Source organism: Melanaphis sacchari, unplaced genomic scaffold (genome assembly GCF_002803265.2).
Source record: "Melanaphis sacchari strain LSU unplaced genomic scaffold, SCAv2.0 Contig20_pilon_pilon, whole genome shotgun sequence".
In the NCBI taxonomy this organism is placed as follows: domain Eukaryota; kingdom Metazoa; phylum Arthropoda; class Insecta; order Hemiptera; family Aphididae; genus Melanaphis; species Melanaphis sacchari.
The window spans coordinates 124,484-151,609 of NW_020271042.1; the positions used below are offsets into that span (position 1 = coordinate 124,484).

At 26.0% G+C, this 27,126-nt stretch overlaps 2 protein-coding genes and 1 pseudogene across 3 annotated transcripts; 2 read left to right on the plus strand and 1 right to left on the minus strand.

The window, feature by feature from the left end:
• The first annotated feature begins 15,866 nt into the window (after positions 1 to 15,866).
• LOC112593646 lies at positions 15,867 to 16,451 on the plus strand (annotated as a pseudogene).
• Positions 16,452 to 18,477: 2,026 nt separating this feature from the next.
• LOC112593509 (gastrula zinc finger protein XlCGF57.1-like) lies at positions 18,478 to 21,219 on the plus strand. The gene is made up of 6 exons (XM_025337917.1): positions 18,478 to 18,914; positions 19,002 to 19,434; positions 19,495 to 19,728; positions 19,804 to 19,935; positions 20,012 to 20,298; positions 20,380 to 21,219. The coding sequence occupies exons 1-6, from the start codon at positions 18,904 to 18,906 to the stop codon at positions 20,948 to 20,950; spliced, it is 1,668 nt and encodes a 555-aa protein (XP_025193702.1). The 5' UTR covers positions 18,478 to 18,903; the 3' UTR covers positions 20,951 to 21,219.
• A 1,086-nt stretch (positions 21,220 to 22,305) lies between these two features.
• On the minus strand, positions 22,306 to 26,776 carry LOC112593510 (exonuclease 1). Of its 2 annotated transcripts, none has more exons than XM_025337919.1 (10): positions 26,493 to 26,776; positions 25,358 to 25,477; positions 25,024 to 25,285; positions 24,744 to 24,959; positions 24,399 to 24,665; positions 24,121 to 24,328; positions 23,799 to 24,048; positions 23,384 to 23,735; positions 22,804 to 22,973; positions 22,306 to 22,741 (listed from the first exon to the last, which is right to left on the minus strand). In XM_025337919.1, exons 1-10 carry the CDS (start codon positions 26,651 to 26,653, stop codon positions 22,717 to 22,719), a joined length of 2,031 nt encoding a protein of 676 aa, XP_025193704.1. In that variant the 5' UTR covers positions 26,654 to 26,776; the 3' UTR covers positions 22,306 to 22,716. The 2 variants fall into 2 exon arrangements, with proteins under 2 accessions (XP_025193704.1, XP_025193703.1); XM_025337918.1 differs by having other exon boundaries at positions 22,804 to 22,976.
• Between the last annotated feature and the right edge of the window lie 350 nt (positions 26,777 to 27,126).

Sequence of the window (27,126 nt, forward strand, 5' to 3'; positions counted from 1 at the left end):
AGGGTCTTAAAGTTACAGGGTTAAATGGACTGATGGACAGATAAAGATCACCATAATGACCATCCTATATCAATGTTTAAAATATGTTTTTCCCCTTTATTAAAAATATCATCTATAATAGCTAATAATAAATAAAATATTCCTATAAACTACTGTATATAATAATATTTTCTATGACAGTAAAACATCTAAAATATAACCTTACAAATAAAAAAAAAAATGTTATTTATTTTCATGTTAAGTGTTAAGATGAGTCGTGCTAAAGATAAAAATCAAAATAATTTTAAAATTGTTAAATATATTAATAACAAAAATCATTACATAATAAATTACATACTATAACCCCCTGGCCCCTCCCCCTATTCGTTCCACGACACCAGATATACACCTACATTTATTATAAAGTACTAAAATAGGTAGATTTATATTTGTATAATTATTTTTTTTTCTTACAATCGATGAACTATAATACTATACACTTGATAAATTAGGCTTATCCGGAAACGAGGCAACTGTGATGTCGAACATTCTCGAATATTTTATTAAATAACATATTTAATTTGACATGGCCTTAAAAATAATTTTACAATATTATACACTTGACGTTCGTTTTATAAAATATAATCCAACATAATTATTTATTACACTCGAATTATAATACTCGACGAATAATCTATAACAAAACAACAAATAAGTTATTAAACGTAAATAAAAATCGGATATACCTACTCATCCTCGTTGAACTAACCTATGTAAGTATTTTATACAAACAATTTTAAGCATTGTACATATACAAAATAGATACGAATAAGTCTAAAAAAGATGACCGTGATACCTACTTGTTTATGCCGATTATTGTACACAAATTATGACCATATATTAATAATTGCGAATACAATTTGATTTCTTTCAATATGTTGTAATTACTAATGTAACGTAGTACTTACTAACATAGAATGGATTTAAATTTCAAATGCACACCTTTTGTAGTTTTCATCGTAATGAAATTTAGGAAAATATAATTTTACGAGATTTTGTAGTCCGTGGTGGATTGCTACTAATTAAAAAGTTTTTAAAAAATAAGAAAATCGTGAGTATATCACAGAGTACTTGATTGTTTAGTTTTCTCTTGGCGTTCTCCCTTCTCTCATTTTGGAATTTCCATATTTGTAATTTCGTTTATGATTTTTTAATGTACTACGTGTCTACATACAGTATATATTATCTTATTAATTATAATAATTAAATAATATAGAAATAATAAAGATAATATAGATAATGGAAAAATAAACATTATTAAATATATTTTTACTGATTGTTTAGTGATTAATTCCTACGTAATAGTGTAATACCGCACGTCATAAAACGTATGCCCTTGAAAATTAAAATCTTTTGAATCCATATTGTAAGTATAACAGGTACCATAAATTACTTTAGAAATTACACTGCTATTTATTTATTACTAATGAAGTAATTTCGCATTATTGTGACATAATAAAATAATACATTTAATCAATATGATAATATAGTGATATTTTAAAGACTTAAGTTTTATAAAAAACTTATTCAAATGTAAAATACCTATTAATAATTTATTAATGTTCGTTGTTTATCTTTTGACATAATATGATGAAATATGTATATTTCTAGTCGTGCCATGTATTATTTTATTATCCAAGTCGGTACCCAAACTCATAATATATGACCGAATTCAGTTTTTACAGGGTGTGATAAATTCAAAGTACAACCTACAAGCCTTTGAAAAATAATTAGAAATTTTATAACTTATTGTGATTGAATTTTTTTTTCTTACAGAAAAAAAAAATAAAAAATAAAAATGTAGCCACATTTACCGGGTAGATAAAATTTTGTAGAAATGTTACTACCTATAGATATTTAATAACGTTTTAATAACATCTTATATATGCATAATATAGTACAGCATGTACTGCAGTAGCCAGTAATAAAATGCACAAAATAAATAATTTTACTTACAAATAAAAAGCAACAATTTAGATTTGATAATTTATACACAAAGTTATGTATAAAATGTAGAATGTATACATTTATATTAAATTAATAAACATAAATTGTAATCAAACATAGTGAGAGAAGTTAAAACATATAATATAACTCGGTATATTGCACTTTAAAATAATGTATTACTGTATTACAGTATTATATACCAAGGTATATTATAACGTGTCACATATAGTCAAACATACCTATAGGTACAGTTGCTTATCAGAAATAATATTCACGAAATTGAGAACAATTTGTATCATTGTTGAACTATATCGCAATTATTTCAAGGCGACCGATTCGTGTTAATTATTCGACATACCGCACGGAGTACACTCATACTACACTATATATTACTATATATATTATGACGCGAATAGAACAACTATATAGAACATTTCTCATTAATTATTTAAATTACTTTGATTTTTATACATAGATATTCCGTGTATAAATTGTTATTTTATAAGTTAATTGGTGATTTTTATCAACCAATTAATAATTTTCATTAGTTTGTTCAGTCGTTCATTATGAAATTATAAATATTTTCTTTTAATGAAATACATACCTTTTGTACCTAATGAGCTTATAATTTAATTTAGTACTTAAAATTGTACAGTATAAAATACGATATAAATATGTAATACTATATAAACTTTATCTATACTTTCAAAAACTTAAATCTTTAAAATAATTGTAGCAACTATTCATTATTTTATAAAAAGGCAATCTATGGAAATTAAAACAATTTTTCTTACTTTATCTGGAAATTATATCAGCAGAGTCCCTTAAGAATTCGTATCAAAACAATAGATTTTAAATTTTAATGGTTCTTTCCAAAAGAATTAAATTAAGAGTTCTAAAGCCTTTGGCTTTTAAAAAAATATGCAACCATATCAATGGAGACAAACTTCCAATCTTTTTTCATGAGAATTACCCAAAAAGTTAATTTCCTGACTAGATATAGTTTATCATTATACGTAGATATATTGATATATTGTACTAATGCAACAATACAAATCAACCAATACCAATTTAGTGTATTTAGGTACTTATGCTATTATATATTAATAAATAATAATTAATAACTATAATTTGTAATTATACTTATTATATTATTTCATACTATAATAATTAATAGTTTATTATAATTATTTAAACAAGTTAGATAATTCTTTTACGATAAGACATGTACTTAATAGTTAGTAATATAAACCAAGTTATCATTATAATATTTTTAAGGTAGTCTTTATCAATAAATGTATTTATAATAAATATATTTTTAAATGTGATTATATTATTGATAAACTAGAAAAAAACCGAAATCTCATGATAGATAAGCAGTTGAATATGATTTTTTGTTCAATAGCTACGTTACATGCATCTCTTTGAAGTCAGTCAATCTCTGATTGTACACCTGTGTACACTGTTCAGTGTTCATACTATGTATTATACATGTTTATTTAGTTTAATTTAACCAATATTAAATAAGAAATACATAGGTAATATAGTATTAATTCATTGTTACTACCAAATTTCAAATATATATATATATATATATATAAATAATAAAAAACTAATGCTTAGCACACATTAGTAACTAAATAATATTATTTTTGTACTTACTTTCTTAACACGATTCATAAATTTCCTAAATTTTGTTAAAAACTTTACAAATAATTGATAAATATGATTTATTATATTTGTATATATTGTGCTTGTAAAACGCAATATACTAAGTATAGCGCATAATGTATTGATATTTTATATTCATTTATAGTATTATTTATATTGCTTGACATAAACCATTAATAAGTTTGTAGTAGGTTCTGTAATAGGCCTATGATTCTTAGTGATAAATCATCACAATATCACACGCGCGTGCTTTAATATTATTATTTCATTTTATTAATTCAACAGCTGTAATATATTAAATCAATACAATCATTATAGTAAATCATACATTAAAAGAAAAATATATAATTTATTATACAAAAATATTCAATTACAAATTTATGAACATTAAAAATCATCGAAAATATTTAACAGTAATAGTGTGACTATGTATCATTCTTCTATAATATACGTAAATCGACGTTTTAAGAGTGCGTCGCACTCAAAAATAATCTACTAACACAACAAAACGTCTGACAAATTTAAATACAAAACTTAAAGGTGTAAAATGTAAATATAGTCACATGATAAAATGAATAATTCAATTAATTTAAAATTTAAAATAAATTCAAGTACTTTACTGTAATTGAAAAATATTAAATTTATAGATTTGGAATATTAAATTATTTATTAATATATTTTTTCAATATTAATTGGAATATTTGAAATTGAATGTTAGTTGAATAATGTATTTTATATTGTGATTGTATTTTTAAATTTGCAAGTTAAATAATAATTATTTTTATCATAGGTAGGTACGTATCATTTAAAAATTCAAACCTTATAATAATTATAAAAAAATATAAAGAACTTTCAACCGTATTTATTAAAAAATTATGAATAACAAATTATAAATGTACAAATATAAAAACAATTTTAATCTAAAATATAATAATATTTTAATAGTAAATAGTTCACGTATCTTATTGTGATATATTTACTTAGTAACAATAAATGAATAAATAAATAATAATTGTATAGCATGGAAACTTATAACTTGGTGAGATACCTGTGCAGTAATGTATATATTTTATTTTCTCCAAAAAACGTATTAGTTCATTGAAAATAATTATAACGTAAAAATTAAAATCAAAAATATATAGTGTATCCACTATTGATTCACCTAGTATGCTAACATCTACTTTTTTATAATGAATTTATTCAAATTTTGATTTTTGAAATTTTCAATTAAACTTAAACCGTATTTTCAATTGTTAAATTTGTTTATTATTTTAAATATTTTTCAATGACAATATAAACGTTTTTTTTTTTTTGAAAATATTTATATATAAGGACCTAAATTAATACTTAAATGAATACCTTATAATGAAAAACCTTATAGTTTTTAAGTTATTAAAATATATGTTTATTAATTAAGAGTTCTTTAAATAATTTTACATTTATCATATAAAGTATATAGATTTACAAATTATAAAATATCGATTGGTAAATATTTATTAATTATTAATTATTACTATAATATAGTTAAAAAATTTTCAAATTATCATAGTCCGCCCATATCTTTCTAACAAATAGATCATGGACGATGGGCATTTTTTACTTATTACATTAAGTTAAATACCTGAAAAACTACTTGTTATAGAATTTTAATTAAATTTTATAATTTTTCTTAATAATTCACAATAAAAAATCGTGATTTTTAATTACAAAAAGAAGTCTTTATTAATAAAGAACACTCTATAATAATGGCATAAAAAATCAAAATATCTGGATATATAAAGCTTTAAAAATAGTCTTAAAAGTATACTTAATTAAAAATTTCTTAGAATCATAATCTAAGTAAGTTCATTATTTATGAAAAAATAGGGGTGAACATACTTGGAGAATCACTCTGTATATAATTGTCAAGCATTAACTTTAATTTTTCAACAAGTATCGTATTTACATTTAGTTAAATTGAAAGTTTGTTGTATAATTACATCATTGTTATTTATTAATACCAATAACAAGTTATCTTCATTGAAAATTACAATCCTTGTTTAAATGTATGACGAAAAAATATAGAGAATGTCTGTATTTAAATCAATAATAGTTTAATCCTATTACCTATGCAATATAAAATATATTATTTTTTTTTTGTAACTAAAAATGTATTTAAGCCTAGTGTATGTTTTTTATTTCGTTTAATTATACTTAGTTGTGTAGTTATTAGTTATATACTTTACTTTTAATCAATAAAAATTACAAACAAAGACTCAATTTAAGGAGTGAGCAATTTTTTAGCTTTTCTATGAGATATTTTATTTATTGAAAGATTTTTAGATATACGATATACTATTAACATAATTCTGCAGTACACCCTTATTAGGAGTGAACCGCTTACAAATATATGCCCCCCTAAAGTAGAAAAAAATCGAGACTACATGTAATTTAAAAGGATTATAATTTTTTAACGCAATTTATGTAGGTATTAATTATAATATCAAACTATAACTTCATAAATAATGATAATAAAATAATTTTAAATTGTGATGCGAAAATTTTAAGATAATAATATTTAAATACGATACAACTTAATTAATATTCAAAAACTAGAATGACCCATATTTCCATTATATTTTGGTAATCACTAATTTGAACGTACAATACATAATTTGTAGGTAGGTACCACATTTGTATTAAATTACCTTCACATTTACCTATTTGTATAAAATGTTTATAATGGTTTAATTTTTAGGTATAATGACATAATGTAGATCCCATGATGCCAATGACGTAATCACGTACCAATTAAAATATTGTAGTATAAAAGCATAAAGCTAGATTAAATATTATGTTATTTTATTTTTATAAGTGGTGGATCATTCATTGTATCATTAAAAAATGTTGATGAGCGATTTTACTGTGCTATTCATAAAAAAAGTTGTATTAATTGAATTTACAAAATAGTATTGATATTTAATACTTAAATTACCTTTGATTTCAAATATCACAAATCACAAACATCATAAACCAACATATAAAAAAACTTTTAGCTTCTCTTATCCTTGAAATATAATAATATAACGTAACATGAATGTAAGGCAATAATATTAAGATCATAAAGATAAATCATATTTTTTTTTTTTACATCAAAAACATTATTTAAATAAACAAAATAATGGGTAATAAATTATATTTATGATAATTCGATAGTTGAAAAACATTTTAAATGCCTTTATCAGAAATGTATGAACACATAAAGCTAATCATTGGGACTTTTGATTCTGAACACGTAAGTAAGAATTAATCATCATTTAAAACTCTAAAACGATTGTACAATTACATGTACTGTTGTCTGTTTTTAATGTTTTTTAGTTCAATAAAGATAGGTACCTATTTCATCAGTTTCTACACATAGTGTTTCTATACAATATACATCGTTTATTATATACATAAAATAGATAGTAGGTACTTAAAGAATGTCAGGATTGAATAAATTTCATGGAATTTTCCCATTGAATAACTGCAAAAGTTTTAATATAGTAAACATTAATTACTAAAGAATTTGAGTACAAATTTACAGTACGAATTGTATAAAACTGTTATAAGAAGTATTTTTAGTTAGTGATAAATAACAATAGTTAAGTACCATTTTCAAATCAAACATCATTAAATTTAAATATAAAACGTCAACACAATCATAAAGGTCTTCTCGAAAAAGTTTATGATTTCTTATTGAATTTATCAACAATTTTATGGCTATTAAATTATTAATAATTAACTAAAACCACTGAGTTAAAAGACAAAGTAAAAGGATTTATTCAATAATTGGATATATAATATTGTTTTACTTTGTCCGTAAATTCAGTATTACTAATATTTTGTGTAATAACTAATACTAATATACTTTTGTTAAAATATAAAAGTAAAATTATATACTATATCTTTTATCATAATAAAAATCAATGATTATTGATAAATTATATTATCAGATATTTACACACTTGTGCACGTGTGCTTGCTTTATAGTTGTTTCTATATATTTTGTTACGGGCAATGTAAAACATTGCCCAGTCAACGTATACTTTGCCCGATGTTTTTGAGCAATGTATTAAAAAGACTATTTTTGCCATGCAGAGTTGTACTTGACAGGTCCAAGTTACTTTGCCCGTAGTAAATTGGCCATTGTAACTTAAGCTATTAACAAAACTTTCATTTTAATACATTTTTTTTTTTTTTAATGTGTTAAACAGTTAAAAAATAGTAGATATAATGAGGAGAGTAGGTACTATGTTACAGTTAATTTAGTACGTATTATATTTTTTTGAGTTATATACGCATTTTTATATTTATATTTTATAAAGTAATTGGTATGAGAATATAGAAGCAATATTTGGATGTAGTACAAAAATTGGATCAAAATCATCGGTACATCCAATATCAATAATTAATAAATTGAAAATTGAAGAAGATTTAGAAGTGGTTATAACATCTATGAATACTGGAAATCATTGTGAAGTTGATCAAACATTGATTGAAGGAAAAATAGATAATAAAATAAATAAAATAACTGCTGTAAGAACAGAGTCAGTTGTAAATTTAATAATTCAAATGAATTTGTTTTTATTGCCCAACCTAGACTGGGCAATTCTATACAACCCAGGCTAAGTATAATTTTGCCTACATTGCACATCATGATCAGGCAGTGCCACAATGCCCGGACAATGTAAATATTGCCGATAGTCCATTTTATCCATTATATATATATATTGGTGCCAATTTTGTTTAGGGATGTCCTCAGCCTACTGAAAAATACATGTTATGTAGAGTATTTATCTTCCAGGAAGCATCATGTTAAGGAGGGTGCTATAGCACCCTAGTACTTCCTCCCTAATCCCTCTGTATCCTCGTCTGTGAGTAGGTAATAAACAATAATGTAATAACGTAGTTACTTGAATTGTTTAAATTCAAGTAGTATATTTGTATTAAACATATTTCATAAGTAAATACAATTTTTAATAATTTCATTAATATGCTTATACGCTATTATAGATATGTGATACAATCTTGCATGGTCAATAAAATTGTTATTTGCATTAGTGTAGTGTGAAAATTATCAGTAAAGATAATTTATTACTTATACTATTAAAGTCATCACACTTCAATCATAAATTTAGATTGAATATTTTATTCTAATATCACTAATATCTAACCAAAATAATTTACAATATTTATTTAATTATCGTTTATTGCATATAAATATATGGGTATTATTATTAGCTTTATTAATTTTGATCTAAGTCGTAAATATTGATATTAAATTTATGGATGTGATATTAAATATATATAATTCTATAAGCCAACACAATAATTGATACTACCTATTGTTAATCACACGAAATTTAGTGTGAGTGAAACATCAAACAACATCCTTTCTCTCTCCGTTATTTGTTGGAATAAATTGGATGTTTAGTGAAGATCAGAAGATAAGAATATGTGTCCATGTTATGTTTAATTTCAATGATTGTAAACAACGGAGCTAAAATAATATGATAAATTATTATTATATTAATGTATTTTAGTTTGAGGTACAAATATACGGCAGTAGTTGAATAAGTTACTCCAATAATTTAGACCTTTTATATTTTAACTAGGTATCTATTTTATTATAATTTATTATATATTTATTAAAAAATTAGATATCAATAAGAAGTAGTTATTAGTTTTCATTCCTAATTATTAGAAGCATAATATACCTTTAAAATTAAATTCAAAAAAATAAAATTCAATAGTACCTTTAAATAATAAAAGTATATTACAAATTTACAACGTATATCATTAAATAATTGTAAATATTAATTAATTAAATCAGTGTACATTTTCGCTATATTTAAATACATTACAACTATTTTATTTTGATAAAGTTAATAGGTATCGATTTCACTTGAATAGAGGTTTGTCTTGTCTTAATTAAAACCATTGAATGGTTAATTAATTATATTGCAACAAAATAGTTTAGCCGGATCAAAATGACCTATTAGGTTGATATTGTTGCCTCGTTCACCTTAGATTAAACCTTGTGAATTTTGTTATTACATCGAAGTTCTTATCTAAAATATAATTATGTAGGCAATTTTGTAGGTATATTTAGGCACATGTACCAACACACTGTAGTACAGTAATATATATATTATACACATACGTGCTTATAGTAATGAATATAATATAGATAACCATTAAATATTATGCATACTATGTATGTTACATTTTAACAATAATCTAAGTTTTAATCAACATTTTACATTAAATAAATAAATTAATATTTATAATTATAGATATAGTAAATAGGTACTTATTGCATATTGAATGAATATAAATATTCCAAAAAAGTGTAAATTATACTAGGTATACAGTAGGTATATAGTTTGGTATATATTCGAGGACGCCCATAAACTAGTAAAAGTTTAGGAAAAAGGACAAAGAGAAAAATTTTACATTTGCATATTTTTTAGTGAGTACTGTAGCCTATAAGGCTTGGATTCTATAGCTCTATGCACTTTGTATTTTTATTTTTTATATAGTGATAGATTATATGATGCTCGTTTAGGTACAAATCTGTTTCAAATTGTTTGTCTTATTAAATCGAACATAATGAATTAAACATTTATCTAATACATCTTGAAAGATTTGGTGTTTAATGTTATTTTTTTCATGGCCATAATTCATTTTCAGTTTTTTTTTTATTTTGAAAGCATTAAATTTGTTGCCCTTTTGATATGTATATACATATTATATACATATCTTTGATAGTAAATTGGAGGAATTAATTTATCGCAAAATATTACCAAAACTACAGGAAAATTATATGATAATAATTATGATTTTAAACAGTTATTAGGCAAGAATATATACATAAGAGAAACACTTTATGAATTGTAGATATTTCAAAGTATGCCTATGTAAACTCAACAGGCAACCTAGAAACCCTAGAAACATGTAACTACGATCTACCGTCTATTTTTAAGTTCTAACGATAGTTATGCTGCCGGCCGAGGGATGACGAACAGTATAATATCAGCTAAAAACACGAGATTTGTCGTCTAATTTTTGTATTGCATATGTTAATGTAATTATCGATAACTTATTTAATAAAAAAAAAAACAAAAAAAAAACAGGACAAACAGTTTTGATTTATAGCTCTATACTACGGTGGGTAAACCATTGAACTAAATGGATAGAAAACAGAAGAGGAATATGCTTGTGTGTATTTTCCCAAAAAAACAATATTTTAAGACGTAAATTTATGTAAATACGTATTTGGGCGTATTTCTCTATTAGCATATTTGGGTTCATATAATTCTGAGTCTATTAGCGTTACCCAGAAGATACTACGCAAAGTTGCCTCATTATAATCGGTGTTAGTGAGTTGCAGCCCAAACCCTAAATAATGTACGAGTTGCGGCCCTGGTTTATGAAAGGTACGCACGAATTGCGGCCATACAATAATGTACATATTAAATATAAATAATATATATATTAGGTATATTATATAGTATATAAACATCACAATATGAATTTACTAAATTAATTATTAATATCCGTTTATTAATAATATTGTTTTGCAGTGTTTTTAGAACATAATATATAATGATATTTGATAATAATGTTTAAAAAAAATAAAAGTGTTCGTATATTAATAATATTGTATAATAATTTCATTTTTTAACAATTGTTTTGACAACAACTTAAAACTCAACAATTTAACTAAATCAAAATTATCTATTTCTTTTAGCTCAATTAAAATAGATAGACACTTTTATTTCTGCGTTTTATGCATGTTTCAGAATTCAGATTGAACTTTTAGTAACACATAAACGAAGTCATATATGTTAGAATGGCTAATGTAGAACGACGCGTTTAATTTTGAATGAAAACTTTTACAACTGTTAGTAGTACGGTTGCAGCTAGCACTTAGCAGTAAACTGTGCCTAAATATTCGAGGGGACATTGCGTCTGGAAAAATATAGTTTTTAAAAATTTATTCTGTAAAATTCACAATTAGGTCATTTTTAGGAGGTTGAAATGCTAAAAAGTTATCAATAAAGCAATATATGACGTTTTCAGGCTCCAAAAATGGCAATTCAAAAATTATTTTAAATAATGATTATCGTCTGTCATTCGTTTATCGCTATGAATATTATCCAACATAGGTATTGATAATTATTACTCGTGCCGCAACTCACCTGCAACTTAAATATTATCGTGCCGGAATTCACCGGTCTCTAACACCGGAAACGACACGCCGAGCCACAACTCACGCACAGACTCACAGCCAATATAATATTCCAAAAATATGATTATAATTTTATTAGTAGGTATCTATATTTTTTAGTATACTACTATTATTTGTACATGTGAGTTGAGATACTAATTAATATGTAATATTTTCTAACTATTTCTTTTTGATTAATATTTTTAAACGCAAAATGTTGCCCTATTTAGTGTAAAATTCAATATATTTTTTCAATTTGATAATTTTCCAACGTTTCTGTTCCCACATTGGTTTTTAGTTCAGTTTTTTTTTATTAATTCACTCATTATTTTTAAATTGTAATTACTTTATGCTCAAATTTAATATGTTTACAATTTTCAGATAAATTGTTTATAACATGCATAAATGTGTTACGCCCGAGAATCAGTGATGTATTGATGTAAATCTAGAAGATTCGATTGACTCTAGGCATAATAATTGATAATTAACAAGTAGTCAATACTTAAGTGCTCTAAAACCGTGCATAAAGTTATGTTGGTAAGCAGTTATTATGAATTTAAAGATCGAAAATATGCTCTTCGGATTTCGAAACAAAAATATATAGGTACACTTATTATTATTTTTCCTTGGATTTGTATATTATGTTTTTACATTAAATTGTATTTATTGTTATTAAAAAAATTAATTTATTTTATACCCATCAATAAACTTAATAAATAAAAAAAAAATTTGCAAACGAAAAAAAGTTCTAACCCTGTATATACAATATACCTACAAGTATATTAGTGATCACGATTAAGTACCTATTTCTGATGATCGGAATAAACAAGATAGCTGCGGTTTATATCGTATAAAAATTCAAGTTCATACAAACATACTTTTACCAGTTTTACTTAATGAACATCATCATATTATTTAAAATGAAATATAAAAATTTAAAATTATATAAAACAGGCTTGGATGTTGTGTCTATTTTAAGATTCCCATTTCAGTTCGAATTTACATATAATATTACTATACATTCGTAAAAAAATAACCAGTTTATTTTAATCAATAATCTCATAATAATATATACTATATATAAGTATTACCAGGCACATATCCATAATACTTTTTATAGAAGGGGGAAGGAGTTCAAATAATTTTTAACTTTTCACAGACTTGGATGATGTAATTGTTCTTCTTACATATTTCCTTTTCTTTTATCATACATATGCATTATGCATAGATGTAAGTAATGATTATTTCTCAAAGGACGAAAAGAATGAAATAATTTCTCAAATTATTATTAATTACATATAAAATAAAATAAAGTGGAAAATATGGTCATGAATAAATTGAATAAATTTGAGTTATTTTATAAATTATTATAAATTATGGACTTATGGACTTATAAAATTATACACAATATTATAAACTTATTTAAATTAAAAGTTTAAAAATCTAAACCTAATTTTCTTTTTTTTCTTTTTGTTCATTTGTTTAAAACTTCTTCTAAATTTACATCAATTTCTTGTTGGATATGCAACTAGGCTAATTCGTTAAAACGATGTTCTCCCATACTATTCCTTAAATACGTTTTAAACGCCTCAACACCGAAAACGAACCTATGAATTAGTCGATGCCACGTGCTGAGGCCGCGACAAATCGCTGCAGAGAAACCGTACGGGTTCCACCGGCTATGATTTTTAAATACCTAGTTATTAAAACGATATAATTATTAAATTGTAGATTCCTATCAATAATATTCATTAAATAATTATGATATTAATAGGTATTAAATTAAATTTTTCCTTGGATGGTCCTTTAAAGAGTATTTTGTAAGTTTTAATTTAATATTAATTTAGGCTTTAGTTATCAACAAATGCGTATTTATGTTTAAAAAATGTACTTACCGTGATTAAATACGTCAGTAGTTATGGATTGTAGAATATCGTCAAATGGTAAAATGATGAAATAATAAAATACATATGAAATGAAACTGAAACAAAAAGACGTTGTCTAAAGATCGAGATTGCAAAGTTAATGTTTCTGATAGTAGGTTAGGTTAATAGACCATTAAGTTAATTACCTACTCTACATATTATAGCCTATGGGTGTAATATATATATTATTAGATGTATCAATGTATTACTTAATAAGAGGCAATGAACCCCTCTCTCGTTCCCACATAATATTAATTTTATTCTTCTATTCAGTATTCATAAAGGTACTTTTTTGTGCTATAATACAAATAATGTATTATAAATATTACATATACAATATTGCGTTTGTTCACCAATCTATTTGGTTAAAGTCGTTAAAGATCATAAGTTCTAGAAGTTCTAAAACTAGTAAAAAATAAATATTTAAAAAAAAAATAAAACAAGATTGGCAAAATCGCAAAAGTATATTATAAGTATAACCTAATTTAATTATAGCTTTATTTTTATAATTTGTTTTTTTCTTATTGAACTTAAGTCCGGCGACTAGGGCCATTAGCTGTTGTAGGGATTATGAACTGTGGTAGGAGTAAGGTTGGTATGATAGGTTGTTTTTTTTTACGATTATTACGGTTGATAGTAAACACGTGTATGTGTGGCAAGGTTTTTAACCACTATGATCCCGGGTGGTCACCCATCCGGGAGCTAGTAGCTGTGGCCGTTACTTACTCTCAGTCGCATTCCACAACTGATAGCAGCCAACGCGCCACGCCAAGCCACTTTTTATAAATTATTTATATCTTTACGAGTATAAATTATAAAGTTAATCAAAATCAAATGTGCATATATAACCACATATCCTATGTAAGTTTATAAAATTATGCATTGTGCATAAAATAAATAGGCACAAATACAATCAACTAATAATCATATTAAATACCAGCGTCAAAGTCTCAGGCGACTTCTATAATATATTATATATCTATTATTATTCTATAAATAAAATATACTTAGGATTAATGATTACCTATTATCATTTAATATCAATGATCGATTGCTTAATGCGTATACTCCGCACATATTGTTATTTTAGAGATTCTTTCCGTTTTTATATTGTCAGATGTTTAACCATTATATTTACAATTCATCTGCAACAAAATACTACATAAAATAAAACTTATAACAAAGGCTAGGATTTGTATAATATAATATGCTGTATAAAATAACAAAATATGCATTTAGTTTTGTTAAATTATTCAATAAAAATATTAAGTATCATAAAATATATAATAAATATACCAATCATATTTTCAAGTATTACTCAATATCAAATTACACCTTTTATTTTTCCTTGTGTAATTGGTTTTAAGATTTATTTGAAATAAATGCTCGTTTGCAACAAATATATATTCCTCAAATGAGGTACTCAAGTTCCTATACCACACTAATAAATCACCATTACACCAGTCATCAACCAAGGCTGGATTGAGGCGGTGAATTACTACTAACTGAGGACCTCGGGGACGTGATATGATTACGCGCGGTCCTTATCGACGGTACCTTTTTAAGCGCACGATTGCGCGTGCTATATTATTTTTACTTTTAAGCAACATTGCCAAACCATGGTAAATCCGTACGATAGTATATGTAGTAGATTATATAATATATAGTTTGTTACTTATTATTGCCAATACCAGATAAACTTCCCATCACTAAGAAGTAATTGGTTATATTTTATATCATACTTTTATAATAGATGAGAATTATTATCTTTATTGTGAATTGCTATGGAAATATTTAATAAGTAGATTCGAAAAGCAGTCACTAATTTTTAAAATTAAAATATTACATATTGATTTTGAAATTGGTGCTATTGAAGCAACAAAAAAGTATTTCCAACTGTACAAATTAAAGCATACCGTTTTCACTTGGGACAAGCTTGGTGGCGCAAAGTAAGTTGAATTAAGTATGAATATTTTTAAAAATAACTAATCAAAATCAATTTTTAAAATAATAGTGACACAAAATTAAAAATGACATATAACAATAAGAGTAATAATTTACAAGTATGACTTAAATCATTTTTTGGACTTTCTTTTATCGCTCCAAACGACGTTTAGGATGCTTTTGTTGAGCTTATAAGTGCAGTGTGACCAAATATTGCAGTTGGACAACTATTTTCAGATTATCTTTTGGAAACGTATATTATGTCTGATTATTTATATCTACCTATTTTTATGGGCTGAGACACCATTACCAAATCCTAGGTAAATATTTAGTAATAAGTCTTAAAAAAAAATTTTGTTTACTATACGCTATTTATTTTTAGAACTACAAACAGAACTGAAAGTTTCCATAGTATATATAACGCACAATATAATAGTGCTCATCTGCCGATATTTTTTGTTATAACTACCTTTATGGGAAACTTAGGCAGAAATAGTTACCAAATTATCAACAATTTCCAAAGAAATAATCAAACCAAAATCAAAAAAATAATTAAAATAATTGAATTTATCTGTGAGCAACACAGAGATTATATACAAAATAAAATACCAAGAAATATACTCAAGTATTTGGCCATAGTTAGAAACAGGTATCGGGGCTTTAAAATTTAATTTAAATATAATTTATCCATTTTTTTGAATTATTTACTTTTTTTATTATGTGCTAATGTGTTATTTACGCAAATTTAATGACAATTTTTGTCTTTTAAGACGGTATGATAACATATTTTTTCTATTATAATATTCTTAGTTTCTGAATGAATGTATTTGTATCTTGTATTTAAATATTAAGAAGAATAATTATGATATAAATTTTTTTTAAACAAGAAATTTGGAAATGACGCACCTAATTTCATGCGCAATTGTACGCCTTTGGACAGTTAAAATTATATCCTTTGTTATTCAAGCACTGTGCGTAATCGTATTCTGCCGAAACTCGATAGGCCGCTCAAATTATGGGCTGGTTATGAGTTTAAGGTTTTAATTTGTTTTTTCTTTAATGATAATTTGTAAAACATAAGTAGAAAATATAATTGGATTGAGTTATTTAACTGTACGGTAGCTGTAATAAAATGTTAGAAATTCTAAAACTTGGTAGGTCGATACCTTACCAACTCGACGCTGACGCCAACTATTATAATTATTTATTTTATCACATAAATGCATAATAATAAAAATGGTTTCGTATGATAATTTAATAGAAAATATACCTATTTAAAAAAAATTTTAGTTATAAATTAAAAAAATTATTTGCAATCATTTTTTAAATAATTTTTGTTAGTCTTACTTTAAAGAAAAAAAAACTATAAAATGTTTATATTTTTGTTCGTAAAAGACAAAATCACTTACCTATCTTTTGTAATAATTGAAATCAGGAGCATAATATATATGACGCGACATCTAGCGTTTTACAATACTTCCGTTGAAGTACATCACACAGTATGAATTTTTCTTTTTTTAAGTTAAAATATGTAAAAATTACAATATAGTATATACTTAAAATATTTAAACAATTAATATTAATAATATAAATATTCTTAAACAAATAAATTTATCATTTAAATAAATATTTGTGGATATTAATAAAATCATAATCAAACATTTTTATGAATAGGTACTGCAAAAAATAAAATAACACAGTGATGCGTTGATGCACATAGTAATATATCCTAACTGATATTATAATTAGTTATAATTATAACTGCAATACCTGATAAGTAAGGTATTCGCCAACCGAGTTTATGACATATAGTATTTTTAGTTTATGTATCGAGTATTTCATAATAAGTATCTTAAAAAAATACTCAATAGATAAAAATATAGGTAATTTTGAAATATTTATTTTTTTCTAAAGATTAATAATTGTTGTTATCATAACAGTAGTATTTGGTTTATGTGCTTATATTTTTAGTCTTATTAATTATTGTTATATTTTGGCTAGCTGATCTCACACAGCGTTGTCCGTGGCAAATTAAATAATGCTACTATACGTTGACAACTTTAATTTTTATATATATAAAAAATATAAATTACCTATGCATAATTTATCCTTATCAGTATTTATAAGCATTTTATGTATGAAATCACAGATATGTGTAGTAACTAGATAGCTATTATAACTGATTATATATTCCAAATGTTATGCTAGTTAGCTATCTAATATTATACTATTATATATATATATATTTGTGAATGAAATATATAAGATGTGGTTGTCATTATTTTTTGTTACTGTTTTAAATTATAATACACACTGTTTCTGTAATTTTTTTGTACCACTAAATTACTTTGGGTTGTTGTAAACACGTTTCAAAAAAAATCTAACCTAAAACGTCACTCGTATCAGTGGTATCGTAAATGATTTCATCGGAAACGGAAGTCAAACAACATTTTTAAATTTTGGCGGAAACGAATTGAAACTGTGGCTGGTTGCATTATTCAATATTAGTGGGAGGCTGGTTGTTCGAGGGGCGTTATCATGGATGAAACGATTATGACTGATGGATCACAGTCCGCCAGATAGAGCTGCGCGCGTAATTGTATACGGTGACTGCAGTTTATGCTCTTTGTTCGATATGATATTATTGTGTCGTTTGTTCCTCCACCCATCCCGACAGTTGGTTAATACACCTTTTCGCTTTTTTACTCTTTCTCACTCGCTCTCAACGTTTTTGTCGATTTTTTTTTTTGTCTCCCCGCGCGCGCATGTAATCATCGTCGCGACGACCCTCCGACGACTCACCTACACAATTAAAATGGCGGAACGTTATCAACACAACAGAAGATGTCATTGACGCTTTCCGTTGTTTACGATGCCAAATCCAATTCTTTAGGAAGGTAGTTTTTCCGTCCGTTCGGGATTATTGCTGCGTCCTATCGTTGCGCTTTTGACAAGATCTAGGGACGACGATGCGCGCGCGCGCGTCCCAAGTGTTTTGGACTTCTTGCTGTCGAACGGTCTCAACCACTGCTTGGCTAGCGTCTCCTTCGATTGTCGTCTGTGCGTGACCGTACGCAATATAGCCGTTTCCCGAAGTCTCTCAGGTCTTCGTGTTGCAAGTTAATGTTAAAAAGGTAAGTTAAACTAATGCTTGCGAAATGTCGCCCGTGGGTGTCGAATCGCGTATAGTGTACTTACAGTATTGTTGTCGTTGTTCATAGGTACAATGACAGTCTCCAGCCAATAAGATTGGTGACGGACCATCTGACCGAACGGCTGAACCTTGACAGTGCATGTGCACTGCCGTTGGCCAATTCAGGTTCTGCGTACTACGAACCGAAACCGATCAAAGCGACAAAGAAGGGCCGGCCTACGACTGGACAACATATTCGGCTTGCGGCCAAAAAAAATAACCAGAATGACGTGACAACGATGAGCAACAATCTCATGTTTCGAAGTATGTTTTTTATGAACGAAGAAGCTAGACATTTTTTGGCGCCGCCGATACAATTGTCTACGACTGACGGAGAGTATTTCACACGTAAAACTGGTAATCCAAATTTGAATACACACCATCAGCAGCAACAGCAGCAAGCAGTTGCAGCACTTGTCAATCACGATTCCAGTTCTAGTGTTGAAATCAAACCGTTACAAGTAAGATCATAATAGAATGCACTACTAATCAATTTACTAATTCTATTATAATTATTTTAGCCTCCAAAAGCACGTCCCCACGGGTGTGAAGAGTGTGGCAAGACGTTTCTAATGAAACATCATTTGTCAACTCATATGCGAGGTCATACTGGTGAGCGACCTCATATTTGTCCTGAATGCGGAAAGACTTTTGCTCTCAAACATTGTCTAAGTACTCATTTGCTATTGCATAGCTCAGAACGACCATATAAATGTTTAGAATGTAATAAGAGTTTTACCTTAAAACATCATTTGGTTAGTATTTCATTCAACAATAATATGGCTATTTCACTTAATTATTTTTCTTAATATATGTTAATTATATTTTAGGTAAGTCATGAAAGAGTACATACTCGAGATAGACCATTTGAATGTCCTGAATGTCGCCGTCGATTTCCCCAGAAACGACATCTGACCACTCATATAAAATTCCACTCTGGTGAACGACCATACTCATGTTCTGTAAGCAATTCTTTGATTAAAATGGATCTTTCTGAATAGTGTGTTAAATTACTTATCAAATTTGTAATGCTTACAGGTTTGTGGTGAGACTTTCTCGCGTGAAGAACATCTAGTCATGCATTCAAGATTCCACGGAGGAACACAACCATTCGTATGTCCAGACTGTGGAGCAGCATTTTTGCGTAAATTTGAATTGGTTAATCATGAACGGCAGCATGGTCGTATACCTGAATCTTGCCCTGCTTGTGGTAAAGAGTTCTTACAAAGACGCACATTATTAGTTCACGTAAGAAATTGTGGTCTTAATTCATCGACGCCAGTACATAGATCTCCTTATACTGCAACTGCAAGCAAAGCATGCCGGTATACCTATTAATTAATTTTTTTGATTTAAAAAAAAATTTATGAATAAGTATTGAGATTAATATTTATAATTATTTATAGTGAATGCGGTGAAACATTTGCTAGTGACGAAGGACTAGCACTTCATATGCGATTACACATCGGTGACCATAGTTTCCTATCTGATATTTGTAGTCTAGCTGCTACATTGAAACAAAGTGTACAAGGTGTATCAAATGGTATTGCGAATGTACAAAATCATCATCAATCACAACATCAATCTGGTGTTGTAGCCAATAAAAAATCTCACTATTGTGGAGACTGTGGCCGTGGCTTTACTCAAAAACATGGCTTACAACAGCATCATGTCAAATACCCAAATGCAACATGTAAAGATAAGCCTTTTGCTTGTCAAAAATGTGGTAAAAGTTTTATGCAAAAAAATCACCTTGTATTACATGAACGACAACATATGGATCCACCACCATCTAGAAATCGTAATGCTACCACCTCAGCTGTCCAATCAATACAACATTTACAGACTGAACAAGTTGGCTTGCAACCGACTCCTCTTCATACAACTATCTTGGGACTACAGCCTATTAGGCATATTCAATCTGGTAGTCAACCTCAACTCTTAAGACATCCCAGTGAGGCCCATTCAGGGTCATAATAACTGCCTTGTTTTATTCTTAGATTTTTTTTTAAAAAAAGATCTATATTTTCTTAACAAAATTGCAGTTATTCATTGATTTTTCTTGAACTCGAATCCCAAAATATATTTGTAGTGATAGAGGTTTTATTATTCAGAGTATACGTTAAATATATTTTGATTACCTAAATGTATTATTTTATGCATGAATGCAAATCAATTTAAACATTTATTTTTGACTAAAAGTATGGCATCATCAGAATTTAAGAGTGTTTTTTTTTTTTATTAGGTTTTTTTTTTTGCTTGCTCTTCAAGTAAATATGTTTACTTAAATATCAAATCTATTTATATGTATAACTATATTAAAAAAAAAAAAAAAAAAAAAAAAATTAGTTTCATTATTACAATTAGAAATATTTTATTAAAATGTATTAATATTAACATGAATATATTATATTATATATATTATCATTGTATACTGCACCTAAGGTTGAGTTACAGCTGAATTGATTTTCAATCCATTCAAATCAGTGTAGCAATGATAGGAATTTTATTTATTTTGCAGCTATTCATTTGGAAATAATTTCCTATATTTGTTTGTCTAATTGAATAAAATACGTCCTCATGTTAAAAGTATAATTAAGTACCAAACATACTATGAGTTTGTAAATGTTGTGATTTTTTTTCTTAATTTTTTTTTTTCATACCTAATCAAATTTATCTAGGTAGACTTATTAGACAAGATATTAAAATTAATTTTTCTGGATCTTATCTTAGTGTGTAAAACATGAACATAATGTGTGTATTATTGTTCAATAAATAGTAATACGCATGCATTGAATGTAATAAGTAAAAAATCCCAAGTTTTAATGGGTGCTACTAATATGATGTAAAAATATTTAAATGATAATTTTATTTTATTTTAATTTAATTTTTTTTTTTACTTTCTTGTACCAATTAATTGTAAATACTTAACATTAAGTAATATAAATATTATATATATATTTGAAGCGTATTAAAATATAGAAAAAGTTAGCACATTTATATATTTTTCAATTTTTTTATGAAAAAAAAAAATCAATTTTATTTATCTATATGAACATTCCATTTGTTGGTCGTAATAAATTGTATAATTTTAGTTGTTTATTGTGTGGGGGAACAAGTTGTAATGATAGATTGCCTTATATAGAGTTAGGAACAATAAATAATATTTAATGTATGCAATATAATAATTATATCTATACCTACACATACCTATGTTTTCTTCATAAAAATGACAATTTTTAATTGACTCGAATAGAATGCCAATAATTAACATTTTACACAGTTTTAAAGCAAATTAATGTATTTTATTTAATTAAAAAAGATTTTATTGATTTGAAATATAATTTTTTTACCATTAATTTATTGTTTAAATGAAGGACAAGTTCTACAATTATACCCATTGTATAAAAATAATTATTAGACACGTGTCATATTTTATAATAAAATATAAATTGAAACTTCAATTTTGCCATGAAAAAATAGACTATGCTTCAGCTAGGGCTTTCAATATTCAATTGCTTTAAACAGATATGGTTTAGAAAATTGTCAAATAAACAAAATACAATAATTTGAGTAATGTTTTATTTGTGATAACCTTTATAAAAACATTAATTGTGAAATAATCTAAACCTAACAATGAAAATAACATATATATATATACAGAATAGTGCAAGCTTATGTTATAACACAAGCTTATTTGTCATCAGTCTTAGGGTGAATAGAAATTATTTGAGAAAAAGTCCTCAACGTTTTAATTTTTCACCACTTCTGTAAAATTAAGCAATAATAATTTGAATAATATTGTAACAAAATTAATCTCAATCGCTTACTTGAAACCAAACTTGGACAACAGAGTCTGATTGTTTTTCCCAGTACTTTTAGATAATCCGGTCCTTGGACATGAACGCTTAACCTGTTTCGGTGTTACCACAGAAAAATTGTCTGTTTCTTTTGTACTCTGACTACCAAATCCTTCATCTATATCATTTTCATGATTGACCTGCTAATAATAGAGGATAGTTACACTGTCACATGTCTTATAGAATATTAAACAATCGTTCATATTATTTATTATTGAGTTATAAGAAATGTATACTTATTTTATATTATAAAATGAAAATATTTTATTTCTATAGATTAGATGTACTTTAATTTATATACATTTTATAACAAGTTAAATTCATGTATAATTTATATAAACAAAATAATCATGTAAGACTATTATAAGAGGATACTGTAATGAAAATATTCTAATGTTTATGATTTTAAACCAATTGTTTTAAGTGTATTTTAATTTTACATTCATAACTATAATAGTATAATACCTAATAAAAAACACAAATATTAACTGTATCTTAAATAATTTAAATCTTGAAGCATAATAATATATATGTAAGATATTATACTTACTTTTTTAGTATCATCTTCTACTGAAGTATAATCATTTGAGTTGTTTTGGTATTTTTGTTCCTCACTGTATTCTTCTTTATTTGTAACCACTCTACTATTTGAGTAACTTTTCCAACTAAAGGCTGATAGCATTTGACTAGGCAGTTTTTTGTCAAATGTTTTTGTCTCAACTTCCTTGTTTTTAAGAGACTGCAGTAAATTGTTTTCATTAATATTACTAGAATTTAAAGAGATATTCAAATTGTCATTAGTATTTTTATTTTTATAAATGGTAATCTTGCGGCATTTAAACGGATTTATTGATTCTTCTTCAACAACTTCACTAATATTGGATGTTGGAGGAGAAAAGTACCTAGAATAATTAGTTTTTATAAAATATTTAATCAAACAAAATAAAAAAATTTTAATAACTAACCCACTAACTATTTGTACATCTGGATCTATAACTGTATATTTTCTTTTAGATAACTGTTTTAAAAATGAAGGCGATTCATTTTCATCTATATCTAATTTTGAATTAAACAGTTTATCTGTAATTTTACAATCTTTGGAATATGTTGATTTTATAGACTTATGTTTTTCTTTAGTAATAATGTCACATTTTTCCAAGACTTTTTCATTTTCATAAATTTCATCAAGAGTATTTAGAATATCATCTTCAGTCACTAAAAAAAAAAAATATAAGTAGTATATAAAAATTAATTTAGGAGTCTGTGTCTATATTGAACAATAAGTACCAGGAAGACGTTTTTTTACTACTGATGATTGATGAGTTGATGAAGAATGATTGACATTTTTGGAGACCTTGGGACTTAAAGTTGAAGTACTCTTAATAATTTCACGAGTACATTGTTCAGAATTATATTTAAATGGTTGATAATCTTTTGACCAAATACTTTTATGGCGAGCTTGAATAATTTTCTTTTTCACAATTTTATTAGAAGTCTACAACCCCCAAATCAATAATCGATTAAATAAATATAATATGTTATCAGTATAATGAGTATAATCTTACTAATTGAATATCTGGATCCCAATCATCCATAATTTCTAAAGAAAAAGGATCTATATTTCCTAGTGCAAGCTGATAAGCCTGATCCTTAGTTAGTTTTGAAACAAGTACAGGTATATTAAGGTCTGATAAATCGTTTAATGGTATTACTCGACGAGATAATGGATCGAATACAGGTTGGTATTGGAACATGCGATCAGCATCCATAAATTGATCACGGTATTCAGGTGGAATTTTAATATTCATAAAAGATCCTAATCTTGAAAGTGCCTAAAATATTGAAACAATAACATTTTATTAATTATTGGATTAAAAAAAAACATAAGAATAAATTATTGGAAAATATACTTTGTAGATATCAGGTTCACTTGTTCTAGTAATGAATTGTCGTGCTTTAATCAATCCTATTCCAGGAATAGAAGGTAAATAATCACAGCCTGATAATATACACATATAACGAAATTTATCTAAACTAAACTGTTCAGGTTGAATATTCATTGATAGATGTAATTTTTCTTGTTCAATTAATATACCAGCACCATTTAGGTCCATTTTAAATAACACCTGTAAGCATAATAAATATAAGACTTTTTATAAATATTCAAAGCATATAAATCAGTTATTTTACTCGTTTGCAACCAAACAGCAACAAATCTGAGTCTTCTGTAATAACTATATGAGCAATTCCGCTTAAATTTAAATATGCTAATTGAGAATCTGCTTCATATGGTGCTACAATACAATCAACATTAATCTCCCTACATCGCTTAATTAGATTCAGTGCCATTTTATGGGTAACATCGATACTGCGCCTTAAAAGTGATGAAGCTTCTTTTCCTTTATCCAAACGCATTAATTCGGCTGCTTTCTTTCGATTTTGTTCTCTTAATCTAAATAAAATGAATTATAGAAATGTAAGAACCAATAATTTGACATAATTAAAATAATTATTATATTATTACTTTCGCCGTTTTGCTTCAGTATCAGCTTTAGCAGGTAAATGTTGTCCATCAAAAACTAAAATTGGTTTAATATTTTGATCCAACAACATAGACACAAATCGCATACAATAGTATACATACCTAAAAAATTACAAAAATCACAAAATTAAATTAAATAAAGTAGTATTATACTTAAAACTAATTATTATTAAATTGTAAAAATCTTTTAGTCATAGATTTTAAATTTATTTATTTTAAAAAAATAATCTTATTATTTAAAATTGAACATTCTAATTTCTGTTAATAATATGCATTATTACTAATGTCAGTAGAAACAGTATGAAGCTGTAAAGTTAAACCAGAGCCAGTTTTAAAGTAAAACGATGCCTAGATCAATTATTGTAAGAAAACGCCTTAGAAATTATTTGAGGTCTAAGGGATAAGCTCCGCTGGCCTCTGCTAAAGCTAGCTTTGAGTATAGTATTATAGAAATATTTTAAATAAAACTTTATACACTATATAATTGGGCCAAGTATAAAAAATATAAGTGAATATTTACAACTATAAAATATTGATAAATAATTGGATGATCTTAATTCATTTTGTCCAATTTTAGCCTCAACTAATGTCTAATGTCATATATGAAAATAAATGTAATTGATTTAAATACTTATAACATCTAAATCTTAGTTAGGCTAATGCAAATTGCATGAATATGCTTAATATTTTGTAACACAACAGTCAACATTTCTGAAAGTGTACAAACTAACAACATTTTTCTAATGAATACATTTTCAGTAATGTTAAATATATTTTTCAATTCTTTTCATAAATTAACAATTTCTATGAATATTATTCTTCAAAATAAAAAACAACATAAAAAGTACTTTAGACCATTCTGTTAACATTTAAACTAAATTTATAAAACTCAAAACCTTCTTACGGTTCATTTAGTTACACTTCTGGTTTAAATTTTAGAAATATTAAAATGTCAGACAGATTTTTGATTATTCATATCAAAAGAAATTAATTCTGTTGTTAAAACGAGATAATAATATATATGAAGACTTTTTAATATTCAAATATTATTTCATTAAGGTACACATTATAAGTGTAGTACCTATACAACTTTAAGAATATTTTTTGTTGTACTCACGCTTGACAATCTTCTCCTCTTGCCAATTTCTCAGCACAAGTGTATACACCTTTGTGTAACCAGCAATACGCATCGATGGCCACAGTACATCCGGAAAACTCCGACACATTAACGGTCCTCCATGATTTTTCTAAAAGTGGTATCAGCCCTTGAATACCCATATCTCTTCAAATTTAAATTCGTCTGATTGCGTTTAAAACGTGGACTTCCAAAAAGGTAAAGATAATTAAATATTTATAAAAAAAAAATATATTGTATAATACTTTATACTTAAAAAAATAAAATTTTTCTACTGTAATAATGTTTTCGTTCAATAGATTTATAGTAGTAACATATAAAATAATAGTTGCCTTTGATACATCGACTACATGTCTAAATTCTAATCGTATCATTTTTATATTGTATTTACCCGCCAAAATATTGATAACATTATACATTGTTTTACATACCATGGTTATAAAACAATTTTATTCAACTATTGATCCTTGATAGGTTCAATAAATCATAAGCTTAGTGCTTACCATAGGTTTACCATTGGATCAACTAATAACTTATTTAGGACCATCAATATTGATTTCATTTTCCTGATTTAATCTTAATAGTTTTTTGCTACTTTCATTTCACATTTTATAGC